General features: G+C 40.5%; 1 protein-coding gene across 4 annotated transcripts in view; it reads right to left on the bottom strand.

The window, feature by feature from the left end:
- The window catches only part of PHF20L1 (PHD finger protein 20 like 1), an 81,564-nt gene that overhangs the window by 10,222 nt on the left and 55,955 nt on the right, over positions 1–15,387 (bottom strand). For all 4 annotated transcript variants that reach the window (XR_003002707.1, XM_024741022.1, XM_024741021.1 and 1 more), the window contains 4 exons: positions 9,142–9,306; positions 5,245–5,426; positions 4,180–4,279; positions 2,603–2,798 (listed from right to left, as the gene is read on the bottom strand). Coding sequence is in view for 3 of the 4 variants with exons in the window: in XM_024741022.1 (XP_024596790.1) it covers positions 2,603–2,798; positions 4,180–4,279; positions 5,245–5,426; positions 9,142–9,306 (643 nt within the window). In the remaining variant the exon portion in view is untranslated. The remainder of the gene's footprint in view (positions 1–2,602; positions 2,799–4,179; positions 4,280–5,244; positions 5,427–9,141; positions 9,307–15,387) is intronic.

Here is a 15,387-nt window from a genome sequence, read left to right as displayed (position 1 = left end):
GACAAAAAATTCAGATTATAAATGTGTACAAAGTAAAAACCTCCCTGCCATGGCAATCACAGATAACTGAAGTATAATCTTCCACACTTTTTCTGTACATATGAAATTATTTTTGAAGTGGGTAAGCACACACTTTTTCTTTGTACACAAATGGGGCTCTCATACAATTTGCTTTCTTCATATATAACACATAAGGGCGTCTTGCCTTGTCAGTACAGAGATTTTCCCTCACTTTCACTCTAGTAGCTGAACAGTATTCACGTGCTGCAGGTTAGTCTCACCAACCAATTCCCCGCCAATACACGTGTGTGTGTTTGCATGTGTGTACCTCGGCACGCAAGTGGGAATTTATCAGTCAGATAAATTTCTAGATATGAAATTCCTAGAAAATGTATGCACATTTTAATTCTGACAGGTACTGCCAAAGTGGCCTCCAAAGAGGCTGTACTAATTACATGCTCACTAACAGTCCATGATAATATCCCTTTTCCCCCATCCTCACTAAACATGTGAGCATGATATCGCACAGTTAATTCTGTAGTAATTAAAATTCTGTAGTAAGCAAAAGAGGAATCCATTCATCATATTCTGTAGTAAGTAAAAGGAGGATAGTCTGGAGGCATAAACCTTTGAGAAGGCTCAATAATGTTTGTGAACTGATAATTTCCAAATTAGATAAATACCAGGAGACACATTAGTTTTCTTTCTAATAATAAGGCTTGTTTCTGAAATTTTAAATTTTATCTTTTGAACTCCTAATAGTTTAATAGCCAGAAAATACAACAATTCTTCAACGGTAGAAGGCATAGTAGAAGGAAAGTTAGATTTGTAATTCAATAGTCCAATGTGTTGAATCCTGCTGAGCCTCAGAGGAGGAGTTTGGACAAGTTACAGAAACTCTACCTTTGACTACCCATCTACCAAACAAAGTAAGAACTTTACTGTAAGGATTAAATGAAATAGCACATGAAACCACCAATTTCAGGTTTTGTAGTAGACTTCCAATAAATAGTAGCTAGTGATAATAACTATTATTATTAGAAAAATTAACATAAAGAGAGCCTATAGGCATGAGGCAAAATCTGTCCAGTTGAAATCCTTAGTGAAATTATGAATGTACAGAAATTCATACTGGTGTCATGGACAACCAGGTTTTAAAAAAAAGCTTAGCTTAATAATTTAGTTTCTCCTTAGTGAGTTTTAGCATTTGCATGGCCTTTTTATAAAGAAATCCATATTCAGGTTTACGACATACAACCAAAGCAAATTCCATTTAACAATTACTGAGTACTTATCCCTCCACTAACCTCTAGGAATAAAATGATAAATAAGACACAAGCCCTACCTTCAAGGAACCCATGGCTTAGTAAGGGGAGGCAGACATAAACAAGGTGCACCAAAGTGCCTGAAATCAGTACGCATGGAGTCTGCCAAGGATGCGATCAGCTCTAGTTGGGAAGGTAATCATGAAAAAGCATTTGCTAGAAGGACTAATGGTAGAAGGTTATTCTGGCTGTGAGTAAAGGCCTGGAGCTACGTAAAAGCATGCTTCATTCAGCGATTATGGTTTGGTATAGCTGGAACATTTGGGGGAAAAATTAGGAGAGGGAAGACATGACAACAAAATGACAGAGAGAATACGCATCGTGGAAGGATTCAGAGCGCATGCTGAACGAGCCTGCACTCTTCGCATTGGGCACCAGGAAGACACGATGGTATATTAAGCTCCAAAGAGACCAACTCCTCTTTATCTTTTACTAGATCACACTGGCAACAGTATGAAGGATGAACTGAAAGAGCAGAAGACTGGAGCCACCGGGAATTTACAAAGTATAGACGGGGACGGTAAGGAACCACAGGGACAGAGTACTCAGTGGGCCTCGCCACTGTGGGAGGGGCGGGACGGAGATGGAAGGAAGGGAAGGGGCACGTTTCCGGCCCAGGCAAGTGAGTCAAAATAAAGAAAATCTTGTGAAGAACCAGTGAATCACCCTGTTTTATATAAAATATGTATACTTTTAAAGAGAAATTCTAGGGAGGTATTAGGAAGAACTGAAAACAAGGACTTCAAGAACATTCTGATATGTATGGAGGCTCAGTGTTTTTTCTGTTTTTGTTTTGCTTTGTTTTTAAGGAGAAATTGCCCGGGATGACTATAACATATTTGGTGCACAGGAGACAAATGGATTACATGACCTGTTGGCTCCCTTCAAAGCCAATCTTAAGGTAATTTAAAAATATACCATTCATCTATTTCATCGTGACAGCATTCCTGAAGGAGGACACACACCAAAGGGTTCACCACAGCAACTGTACTTCTGTGTACAAGGTGAGCCCACAAAACAGTGTGGCGGGACTAACATTTGCTGAAATACTAGACGCCGTTGTTATTCACCCACGCTTCTCTATTCCAGGACAATAGGCATGAAGGAGCTATTCATCCAAAAAGTTACTAACCTTTCCTTTTTTTTAAAGTTAAAATTTGTTCAAATATCTATTCTGTCTTCCAAGCTGCTAATCTGAACCTGCAAAAAGCCAACTGATTTAGTTAAATTAAAATTCACACTAAAGTACGCCCCTCCCTTCGCCACCCTTCACTTACTTTAGGATTCCGATCTTCAGCTGTAACCCATGCAGGACTTCCGTAACACCACAGACATCAGCAAGCAGGTGGTGTGTGGAAACTATCTTTTTGGCATTGAGATGAGAGTAGTTTTCTTTTAAAAATGATAACCCACACATTCTCCCATTATTCAACCAATCCTTATCATAACGATATTTTGCGCTCCATCTCTGACCTGTAGATAAAGTTGACATTAAAGTGACAAAGGATTCCACTTATTCAGATTTCCCTTCAACTGCTACCCGATTAACATCACTCAGTGAACAAGGCGAGCTCTAGGACCAAGAACAAATTCAAAAGACGAGTCAGACAGTGCGTCGAAGAGTTGGCACTGTGAGAGCTCCTCCCACCTTCAGATGTCCTGCCCGGTAAGCAGGACGAACTCCGTGAAGGATGTGGTCAGTGGCAGGTCACACCTGCAGAGGAACCTTGAGTGTGTTGCTTTCCATTTTTTATGTCTCTGTCATCTGTTTTCTAAAAAGGCCAAAAGGGCTCGATAGAAACTAGACAGGGGTACCTGTTTCTCTCACTAACATTTGTTTTGAACTGGGCGAAACGAGGAGTTCTAGTTAACTGACTAAGGACCCCTCCCTCACATCTAAGAGCTCACAGAATCCAATATAATCCTATATCTTCACCACCGATAGTAATTATTTCCTATTACAATTAGTTGCTTCTATGTCTGTGTCCCCTACTATGCTGTGAGAGAGAGGAAGGCGTGGTTACAATCAATCACCTTACCTCTCACCACAGATTGTGGCAAATAGAAGGCATCTGATAAATGCTGCTGGATGAATGAATGAACAAATGCCTACCTTCATGTAGGTTTGGATAACTCTCCTCCTTCTTAATGTTATTATTATTATTATTTCTGATAGACAGAACAAGGCAGCAGCAGCCTTTCATTTGAGATGTCTAGATGGGTTCTGCCTCGGAGATGGAAGTGCACACGACATGCAGAACACTGCTGCTCGGAGAGCCTCTGCGTGGAGGAAGGCACCTAGTGGACAGGGAGCCCAAAGGCACAGGTCTTCCTCTCGGTGCGGCCAGTCTAGCACCATCCTTGTGCACGAGGCATGCGACATTCTGTGCCCTAGCTGCCTCGTCAGTAAACTAAAGGACTCGGGCGTGATAACTGGACATCCCATCTGCTCTGACGTTAGGTTCATTTGCTGCACTATCAGACACTCGTTCAAAACCACGTCAGGAGGAGCGTGAGTTCAGACTCTGAGTCCATTCAAATAGCCATATGTTAACCTATTTAGAAATCAATACACAGGAGTAGATTAAGGAGCTAGTTCTTTTCAGGTGAAAGCCACAACCCTCTCCTTCCAGTAAGGTAGGTACTTATGCTGAGGAATCTATGCTAATGCTTCTGCCTAAATAATTAATATGGAAAATGAAACTATAACAAACAGTGAATTTTAAATTTTAACATGGAAGCGGAGTCTAGCGGACACAGAGGTCATGGTGTCTCAGTCAGCTGACGTACAACGGAACCTGTACGTAACAAGACCTCCAGACACCTTGCGATGAGCACAGGGGCCAAAGCTTACCTGGAGGGTCCCGGCAGACGTAGCAGAGGTACTGCTCCGGGATGCTCTCCTCCAGCAGCCCCATGCACACGCTGTGCTGCCAGCACAGGCACTCTTCACACTGCCGGGGAACAACCGCGCTTTACTCGCCAGAAATCAAGACAGACCCCCTTCTCTTCAACTAGCTGGCTGAGTCTTGCTGCGGCAGCGGCCGCCAGTTCAATTCTTAATCCACGCAACAAAAGCAAGCGATGACTTACGAGCAATTTCACTTCTGAAACAGCTAGCTATTTCAAGCACTTCCTCTCGCTGCACCCATTAAAATGTGCTTTGATAAACGGGCTTAATCATAAAAAAAGGCGTAAGATTATTTCTCCCATCTATTTCACACATCCTTAGAACTCTTAAAAATAGCTTACTGAAGTGCAGAAATTAAAAAAAAAAAAAATAGGTGACTTTGCAGCAGTGCGTTAGGCAACAACCTCTTAAAGTACTACCTGTGTGGTGAACCTATAAATTTGTAGTTCCCTTATTGAGAAAACCACTGAAAAGGGGGAAAAAGATGATTACTTTTTCATCGTTTCTGTAACTAACATCTCCGAATCTTCAAAATGTAACCACAAAATATGGGTTATGCTTTCCTTTTTTCTTAAAGATACCTTTTCTACAGGGAGAGGGTATTTGTAATGGTAATCCTTGCAACAAAGCTTTCCTTTAATCTTCAATACTGTGGAAACTTTTTTACCCTGTGAAGGGTGACTATATACCACAAACTATTAAACAACAGGATCCAGACCAGCAGGAAAAGGACTGCTATGGTCTACCCTTCAGTGTGGACGCTTAGCCACCTTAATGGCTCTTGAAAAGAATTTCAGCTAGAAGACCTCAAAATAAACAACCCGGAGAGAGATCCTCAGATAAGAAAACAGTCTACTTCATCTGAAGAAGCAATCTGCCAATCATTACAACTGGTAGAAGCCTCCACCTTCAAAAGGACGGTGAGGAAAAAGAGAACGCACAGATGCCCCAGCAAATGTGCTGAGCACCTGAACCAACTCATTCTGTGCTGAAGGGAAGGCAGGTCACCTGAATCATGAAGCCGTTCTCCTCGTCCATCTCACAAATGCATCGCACAATTTCATTAAGCGTATCATCTTCATCTTGAGATTCCTCAAAATTGGTTGAATCAAAGTCCTGATTGTACTCATCCCCACTTAGGAGCAAACTCTCTGTTGAAGAATCATCTAGGAAATCCACATCCGATAAGTCTAGAATATACATAAAAGCATACTCAGCATTTTTTTTCATTTTTACATCATTTTCTAGAAAGAAAGGCACTATGGGAAGTGATTATAAGCTATTAAGTATTTAGAAAGGGAGGGCAGACGAATGGGAATACAGCATTTGTCTCTAGACAAAGAAACAAATGATTTTTGAAGCTTAGGCAACTATGATTGTTTTACATCTTAATGTTAACACCATTACAAGTAACTCAGGAAGTATCCCTTAGTCCAGGTGCTTACAGAGGTTAGGGCTAAGGTTGATATTAACAATTAAAATTTGCAGTTTTCAAATGCTTTCACAAACATTATCCCTTCTGATCCTCACAACAACAATGGCTTGTAAAAAGAACAGCGTTCATTATTTGCACCATACAGCTACACAGCACTTCAGAGAGGTGAAGGAGCTAGCCTAGGGTCCTAACAGCAGTACTGTGATTCTTAACAGTAACAGTATCATCAACTACCACTGCACTTAATATACACCAGGTACCACCCGAAGCACTTTAAATATGACATACCAGCTAGTGGTAAATGCACACCAGGACTGCCTGACTCTACAACCTGTGCTCTTAATGATTTCAGCATTTCTTAAACTGGGATTATGAGTTCCCTAAGGAATTTTAAAATGGTTTAAATTTCATTTTGATAAAAATCTTTAAAAAAATAAATAAGTATACCCTAGAAGTTAGGTTATATCGATGACCACTATATACAACTCTATTTAAATCCTAGGCTTTAGGTTGTACTTATAACAGCGTTGAGTCAAAGACTATCATTTAGCTCAGGCTATTGAGGAAAAAAAATATCAAGGCAAATATAAGGAAATGTTTAATCATGACAAAGGGAAAGAAATGATGACAGGGCACTACAGGTTTGCCGGACTGTGGGTGGAGAAATGTTAGGGAAACTGAGTCATCACATGGCACGTGACACAAGACCTCACCACTGCTCACAGGCTCCTGGGATGGAGGCTGCTCCTCAGAACAGAGAGCAGAGCTGGCTCCTCCCTACCTCACCACCCTAACCTGCAGTCACGTTCTCAACCATTCCTTCACCTGCTGCTTTCATCTCCCCTTTCTAGAATGTCAAGAGTCCATGAGAGCAAGCAAGAGTCCATTGCATTGTTGAATGCTCTGTAGTCAGTGCTTAGGATGAAGCCTGATACATATGATAGCCACTCCAGAATGTTTCTGGAAGAGGGAAGGAGGGAGTCGTTATATAGAGAAAAATTTTTCAGACTTAATCAGACCAGGGGGAAGTTGCCTGAATTCAAACTAAATAATTCATGCAATTTATATTTTAAATATTTCACATGACTTAGTGCTTTCCTTATCAGCTTCTAATCGTGCTTATTTTTTCCCCAACTCAATGTTTTTGAATGTTTTGTTTCTGATTTATAAAAAGTTAATGTTTTCTAGAAAAACAAATGTTTTCTTCTCTTCAGGATTGTAGGACATCTTGGAGAGAGTAAGGTCAGTAGAAATGAGACAATGGTACAGAAATACAAAAAAACATTCAAGGAACCAGAAGTAAATCAATTAGATATTATAAAATCTTTCTAATATTAACAATATGGGTAGTTTTGAGAACCTGAAGAGTAAATTTCATTTATTCATAATCTTGCTAACTTAAACCCAAAATTTGTATTTTCTCTTGGGCTTTCTTGAATACAAGTTCATGTTTCAAAATGGCAGACTAGAACATGGATGAACAGTTTCAAACACTGCTGCAGCACGTATGTGGTATTCAATGAATGGCAATCATAACAGGGTTAGCAATGAATTTAATTTAAAAACTACTATCATTGAAAGGAATTAGTGTATATCTCACATAGGCGTGTATGGCCAACACAGCCAGGCTTTACGGTGCCAGAAGGCAAATTTAAAATACTGGCCAGAAAATCCAGTTCGACTAACTCGCAAGCATCAAAGCAGTGTTTGGCTGAATTCTGGAGGCTAAGTAAACGGGCCACTGGGTTGAAAGTTAAATAAGAAAAGCAAGTACAAGTTCTTTCTCACACTGAAATGGCCACCTGGACAACAGCTCCAACCAAGTGGCCACAGAACACTGTTCTCTTATGACTGCTGCCCCTTGAACTGACATTGCTGTTTCCCCAGACAGTATTCTCAAAGTGTGGTTTCCACATTAGCATCACCTGGGAACTTGTCCGAAATCAGAAATACCATGGGTAAGACCCAGAGCTGTGTGTTAAGAAGCTCTCCAGGTGGCTCTTACGCACAGTAACATTTGAGAACCTCTCCAGTTTTCTTCTCAGAGCTCAATGCTTGAACACATGAAGGGCAGGGGAAAGACAGAGGGACTGAGGGTACACATTCATGACACTCTTCCCAGCCCTCTCTCAAGTGTTCTAGTTCCAGCAACACCGGTCATCCAGATATTATCTCCCACTCTCCATCACTCTGTATAAAAAGGCAATTTTGAGACCTTGATGGCTCACAGTATGGGTGTTATGTGATTTTCAACCCTGGCTACTGGGGCTGTCTTGCCAGGACCCACCCTCCGAGAAATCCCAGATTTGTGCTCCGCTGAAGGACCTGATATCATGTATTTTAGCATCACACCAATGAATCTAATGTACACCTGAGGTTAAGAACCACTGGCCCAAAAGGGAAAAGGGGACTTGTATTTGTTAGAAAAGGGGATAGAACTTTTTCTTAATCCCCCCAATTTTTTTTTTTAGATTTGAGATTTAAAAATCTCAAAAGTGCTATGTGCTTATTTTAGGGGAAAGGGAAGAATATGCTTTTCTCCACAGTGAGCTAGAGGGGAGTTAGGCCTGGAAGAGAATAGGCAGTAACAGTGCCAGAGAAAACACATGACCTGCCATCTGCCATGTAGGGCACTTAAGGAAAAGACAGGGCACTCCCCATAAATATCCCTGGGATTTTACATAGGACGAACCCCCATCCCTTACTCTTCACTCCTTGACTCTGGTTCCTACTGTGCTAGAGCTCTGGTCTCAAGCCATCAACATCTGCAGTTGGGAGAGTTCCTCTTCCCATTGCTTAGAACACTGGCAGGTAAGAGTCCTCAACACCTTCCACTGTCAGGACTGGACTTACAGGAAAACCTGAGAGATTCCAACTGCAGGGCTCGTGTCACCACCTAACATGGCCTTCTGTCTACGTGCTTAATACCTGAATGTGTTCAAATCACTGATCTGACCACATTTCCAGACTTTTGGTTACAGACATGTCTGTGATCAGGAAGTCAAAGTGCATTTTTAAGACTACGATAAATATCTGGCAGAAAAAGCATTACCTTAGGAGTTAAGACAGACCTTGGTATGAGTTTTAATTCTAACGCTAACTAGCCCCATAAGTTACTTAACCCATAAGCCTCTGCTTGTTTATGTAGTGTGGGTAACAATATCTACTTTATAAGCTGGTAGTGAAGAATATGAAAATACATGTAAAAACACCTGCAGAAGACCAGTACACAGTAGACACTAATTGTTTCCTTACTACCTGTCCTACAGTTAAGTATAAATGCCAATTTTACTTTATATAAATTAAAAAGTAGCTCAAATTTCTAATACTGAGATTTTCATATTAGTTCATGGAATAACTTTTTAAATTGTGTGCCCTGCTCAGATAGGCCTCATTAAAGTATGTTTTATTTTCGGTTCCACATTTAAGAATCTTAAGACTTGTTTTAAGCATTACATGGTTACACATACTTTCACCACTAAGATCAACTGACAAAATTGCCCTTGGGTACTGATATGTTGTATTTTTCTCCGTAAACATGCTTCGTAGAGCCAGAGAACTCCCAGAAGATCGAGTTAGTGGAGAAGAGCACCTTTCCAAAAATTCTAGGGAACTGTCTTCATAGTCTGAATAGTCTGCAACATAAGATACATAGAGAAATATTAATAAAGTGTCAAGTAATCAAGAAGAGTCACTATAAAAATAATGAGGAAGTCATGTTTTATGATACATAAATAATCATGCCACCACTTTCTCTTCTCATCCATGAACAGCTAGATCATTATGCATCTGATGAACTAGGTTTGGCAAGGACACCCGGGAAATACACCCCAGGCAGTATATACACAGCAGGGAGCACCATGTTCTAACTGGTACCCATAAACTCTTATTAAGTAGTCCAGAAGTGAAAAGGCATTATAGCTACATTTTCTCTTCATTATAATCACAGCTATGTCTGCAGTAAGATGTGCAAGATGGAAATTAACCTTTTTTTTTTAAAGAGGTTCTCATGATGTCTAGCATGTCAATTATTATAGTGATAATTCGATCAATAAATTCTTCAGCAGAAAACCTCTGAACTAAATTAAATGGTCCTGAAAGAAATTAGTTCTGTCTTCCTCAGCTTAGAATGAGTCATGAAGATGGATAAGCAGAGTGGGGTGGGGAAGCAAAGACAGGAGAGGGTATGAGTCTAGGCACATGGGGAGGCCACAAAGCAGAATACTTGGCACATCCGACAAACTACAAGACCGTGGTTGGAGCACACTGAGTGAGGGAGATGAGCAACGAGGCTGGAGTGACACCAGCCAGATCAGGTTAAAGTTTTTTTTTTTTGTTTTTAAGTTTTATCCTGAAAGCAACAGAAAGTCAAAGTTTGTAAGGGGAAGCAAGATGTGACACACATCCAGTTCCATTTTTCATCTGTGGAATGGAGGAAGGAGTCCAGGGAGCACATGTAGGCGCTGGGGACACAGTTCAGAGGCAGCGGCCTGGGTTGGGAGGCAGCTGGGGTGACATTTGAGAGGCAGTGACCTGTGGACTGGAGATGGAAGGCTGAGATGCTACCTTCCAGGGCGATTTCCAGGTTTCTGCTTGAACAACTAGGTGTTGAAACTGGCATTCTGAGATGGAGCTGAAGTATAAATGGGAGATGGAGAAATCAGAGGAGAAATGCAGATTCAGAGGAGGGCTTTTTAAAGATGGGAGATCCTACATACTGTCCATATAAATCTAAAAATCCGGGGGTGGGGAGGCAGGCAGTGAGAAATGCCAGGATTTTAAGAAGAGAAAGATAGACAGTCTCTTCACTGTAGTAGAGGCAAAGGAGAAGACTGATATATTCAGGTAAGTATGTGGATGTGGCGGATAAGGGGTGCGCAAGTGCTCATCCGATGGCTTCTATTTCCTCAACTGAGTATGAGGCAAAGGATGTAAACTGATGCAGATTAGGGAATAAATAAGAGGTAGAAAAAGCTGAAGAAAGGTAGAGAGTGGAAAAGCAAGCTTACAAGAGAAGCGCAGTCCAGTGCTGGTGTGTATTGAGTATCATCCATCACAAGCTGGTAGTGTGGGAAGCAGAATAATGGTCCCCTGAAACGTCCACAGCCTAATCCCCAGACTTGTGAATAGGCTGGGTTACATGGCAAAGGGGAATTAAGGTTGCTGATGGAATCAGGCTGGAAGTCAGCTGACCTTAAAATAAGAGATTACCCTGACTTATCTGGGTTGGCCTAATATCAACACAAGGGTCCCTAAAAGTAAAAGAGGGGGCAAAAGAGTCAGTGCCAGAGTGATGTAAAGTAAGAAAAGACTCGAGCCACCACTGCTGGCTTTGAAGATGTGAGCGGGACAAGGGCCAGGACACTTGGCAGCCTCTGGAGTCTGGAAAGACAAGAAAACGGATTCTCCCCTAGAGCCTCCTGAAAGGAGTGCAGTCCTGACACCCTGATTTTAGCCCAGTGAGACCCATTTTGGACTTCTGACCTTCAGAACCTTAAGATAATCAATGTGTATTTTTAAGTCACTGTTATGTAGTTGTGACAGCAGCAATGGGAAACGAATATAGTGGTCATCGTAAATATCACAGCAGAGCTCACATTTACCAAGAGCTCTCTATGTACCAAACTGGACTCTAAGTGCTTTATGTGTACTAACTCGTAATCCTCACAACCATCCAATAAGGGAGCTACAACTGCTAGTGCTGTTTTACAAATGAAAAAACAGAGGCAGAAAAGGATAAGCTGCCCAAGAATACACAGCTTATCAATGGCAAATCCAACATTTGAGCCCAGACAGCCTGACTACAGAAGCCTTACTCTTCAACAAAAAGCATCACTAGTGGATTTCAACATTTAACGTGTACACACACTGGAAGGCTTGTTCAAACCACTTCCTGGGCCTCACACCTGCATCATTCAGCAATGGGGCCACTCCCAGATGATGCTGGTGCTGTCAGCCTACAGAGCCTTCTCTCATAGCCTCCCAGAAACTGCAGGGCTGCCAGCACCGTGTTACTCAAGCACAGGCGTGGAAATGTGAAGGGCACTGATTAAACGCTAGCCAGGCACTGGGTTAAGTATCGATACTTCACGATTACCTTAAGGCGTCCTAACAATAAATCTACATAGCAGAAACTATCGTTACCCTTTTACAAGTGAGGAAACTGAGGTTTATAGCATTTAAATAACTTGCCAAAGGTCACCCAAGCTCTAAGTGTTGCAGGCAGGATTTGAACCCACACACTCAGCTCTCAAAAGCTGCCCTTTTATCCATGACATGCTCTAATGCCCTCTCAGCAAAAGTGAAAGCAGAAGTACTGGCTGAGTATAAAAATATCAATTTGGTGTTAAAAATAGAACACGGCTGACATTTAATCTCTTTACATTATATTAGCAACTGAACAAAATTTCTTAGCATTCTACACCCCTCCTGTATTCCCCACTCCCATGCCCTCAGGCTATTATGAATAAAAGTCTACTGCTGTTTCAGGGTTAGAGCAATGTAATCTTCTACATAAAGCTTCTCTAAATAGAATTTATTTTGTACTGCTTTTACCACACACAAAATACATCATACCTTTCCTCGTAGATATTTATGCATGCTTTTTACCACTCTTAACATATACGCTTGCTTACAAGTGCCTGGAAGGGAATCTTGGTTTTTACTACACGATACTTTGGATTCTCTTTGCATTTCTCATTCTAGTTCTTTTAAACCTCTGTATGCCTTCAGTTTTCTCATATTTACGGATACATGAAAGACAAAGAGATGGTGAGATTTGCTCAAAATAACAAAGCTAAAGACTGGCAAAGATGTCACTCTTAAATAGAATCCAGCACGGCAATTTCTCACACACACAGATTGAACACAATGTTAGTTTTATATTATGTAAACTAATTCTGGTAATTGAAACATGTCAACCCACTCTTGAATGGGATAATTATAAAGAACTACTTAACTCAATTACTACTTTCCATAACTTCATTTAAACAGATAACTACTGACTTAGTATGCCAACAAACACAAGGAGGGAAGGATACACAGCCTAATAAACAATCTTTAAGACACAGGACGTAAGATTAACAACACAGCATGATGGTTGAAGTTAAAATTAAGACTCAGAAGCCAGACTACCGGGGTTTCAATCTGCCTTTCTCCACTTACTAGCCATGTGAGCTTGGACAACTCTCTTCATCTCTCTGTTTTAGTTAACTGTTTATAAAATGGGGATAACAGGCCTCACCGTAAAAGGTTAATGCAGGGATTAAATGACCTAGTATATGTAAAATGCTTAGTGTTTGGTATATAATAAGCACCAGCAGGATATGCAAAATCACACTGATGAAAAGAAAGACTTTTTTAAACTCCTTAATGGCAGTAATTGCAGACTAAAATACATATTCTATTAGGAAACTCACGTAGTAATAATGTGAATTCTTTAAAATTAAGATGTCTTTGAAATTTCAAAGTTACTTAAACCCCCCTATTTCCAGTTTAAAGAACACTCTTCTGATTGAATCATCTGGGGAAAAGTGTCACTTCCAAGATAAATGTAAATAGCCCAGAAAAAATTCTCCTCAAATGTAATAACTAATTGCAAAGACGTTGGTAATTACTCGACCCAACTCCTGCCGTGTATGAAGAGCAATGCTTCTTTACATCTTTAGTATTTACCAGGACTCTACTTTCAAAGTTAAGATTTTCACTTATAGATCTGATTTTAAAACATTTTTTAAAGGTTTATTTTTTTAATGGCTCTTTATAAATAGGGTTACCATAGGTAATGGTGGGTTACAATTCTGAGGTGCAAATTTTCTCTGCACTTTTTTCTCTAAGACTTATTAATCCTAATCCCTCTCCTTTCTTTCAAGTTACCACTTCCTGCATTCTCGTAACTACCCCTCACTTTGCTACCAGGTATGGCCCACTTCTTACTTTGTTCTTTGTCAGCCCCTCCCTGTTATCTTTTCCCCACTTTCACAGGTGTTTTGGTACACAGGATTCTGCATCTGCTGCTGTAGTATTGGAAGAGACCTGTTTGCCAATGCAACCTAAGGTGACTTAAAAAGCTTGGCCCTTCCTCTACTCACGCCTCGGTGTCTCTGTTGGAATACCCAAGGCAGCCAAATCCCCTCAGCCTCTGCTCAGCTGGGAGTACATCTGGCAGTCTGGTCTGCAGTGTGAAGCTTGTCATTTCGGCATTCCGATACATAATCACGGGAGGGCAGTCACTAAACAAGGGAATCTGTGGTTCATGGTTTCCGTTTACAGAGCTCCAGAGCCTCCTAACGTTAGGTTCTCTCTAGTATGGATTCTGTGAAGGGGTGGGGTGGAGGAGAAAGGCTGAGGACCAGTGCAGACACAGAAGTGTCCAGAGATGTTCAAGACAATCTCTGGGAAGTGGTTTCAAGTTTTTCAATCCCATTTTGATCCCATATCTTTAAATTTACTTTGGTAGCTTTAGAGTTAGAAAATGTAGAAATTTCATATCCTGTGGAAAGATTAGATGTTATTTTTGGCCTATAGAGTTAAAATCTGAAGAATTTACCAAAAGTGACTACCAACTCCGAAATTACCTCGTTGGCTTTACAGTTTTTAAAACTGTTTTTTTTTTTTTAAGTGTTTGATGAATACGGGGAAGAAATGGGTATGACATAAAGCACATAAATACTACAAAAGACTTAGGTACTCATCATGAAATTTAAGAGGATATCATTGTCAGTTTTGAAGCTTCCTTTGTGCCACTTTCCAATTTGAACTAATAAATTTCCTTCGTCCACCTCAGAGGTAATCACTATCCTAAATTTCTATTCATCATTCTCTTGCTTTCCTTCATGTTTTTGCTACATACATTTGAATCTCTAAAAAATATACTGTTTAGTTTTACAAATTTTTGATCTTTACATAAATGAAATCATATTACTGTACATGTTTTCTTCAGTGACTTGATTTTTATTTATTTATTCTTCTTAGTTATCCATTTTATACATATTAGTGTATACATGTCAATCCCAATCTCCCAATTAATCCCACCACCACCACCACCCTGCTGCTTTCCCCCTTGGTGTCCATATGTTTGTCCTCTACATCTGTGTCTCAATTTCTGCCCTGCAAACTGGTTCATCTGTACCATTTTTCTAGGTTCCAAATATATGCGTTAATATACGATATTTGTTTTTCTCTTTCTGACTTACTTCACTCTGTATGACAGTCTCTAGATCCATCCACGTCTCTACAAATGACCCAATTTCATTTCTTTTTATGGCTGAGTAACACTCCATTGTGTATATGTACTACATCTTCCTTATCCATTTGTCTGTGGATGGGCATTTCGGTTGCTTCCACGACCTGGCTATTGTAAACAGTGCCGCAATGAACATTGGGGTGCGTGTGTCTTTTTGAATTATGGTCTATTTATGTCTTCTGCCCATTTTGGGATTGGGCTGTTTGTTTTTCTGATATTGAGCTGCATGAGCAACTTGTGCATTTTGGAGATTAATCCTTTGTCAGTTGCTTCATTTGCAAATGTTTTCTCCCATTCTGAGGATTGTCTTTTCATCTTGTTTATAGTGTGCTTTGCTTTGCAAAAGCTTTTAAGTTTCATTAGGTCCCATTTGTTTACTTTTGATTTTATTTCCATTACTCTAGGAGGTGGATCAAAAAAGATCTTACGGGGCTTCCCTGGTGGCGCAGTGGTTGAGAGTCCGCCTGCCGAT

Source organism: Neophocaena asiaeorientalis, unplaced genomic scaffold (genome assembly GCF_003031525.2).
Source record: "Neophocaena asiaeorientalis asiaeorientalis breed wild unplaced genomic scaffold, Neophocaena_asiaeorientalis_V1.1 scaffold177, whole genome shotgun sequence".
NCBI lineage: Eukaryota > Metazoa > Chordata > Mammalia > Artiodactyla > Phocoenidae > Neophocaena > Neophocaena asiaeorientalis.
Note: the sequence above shows the minus strand (reverse complement) of the source record. Positions and strands in the feature narration are given on the sequence as shown.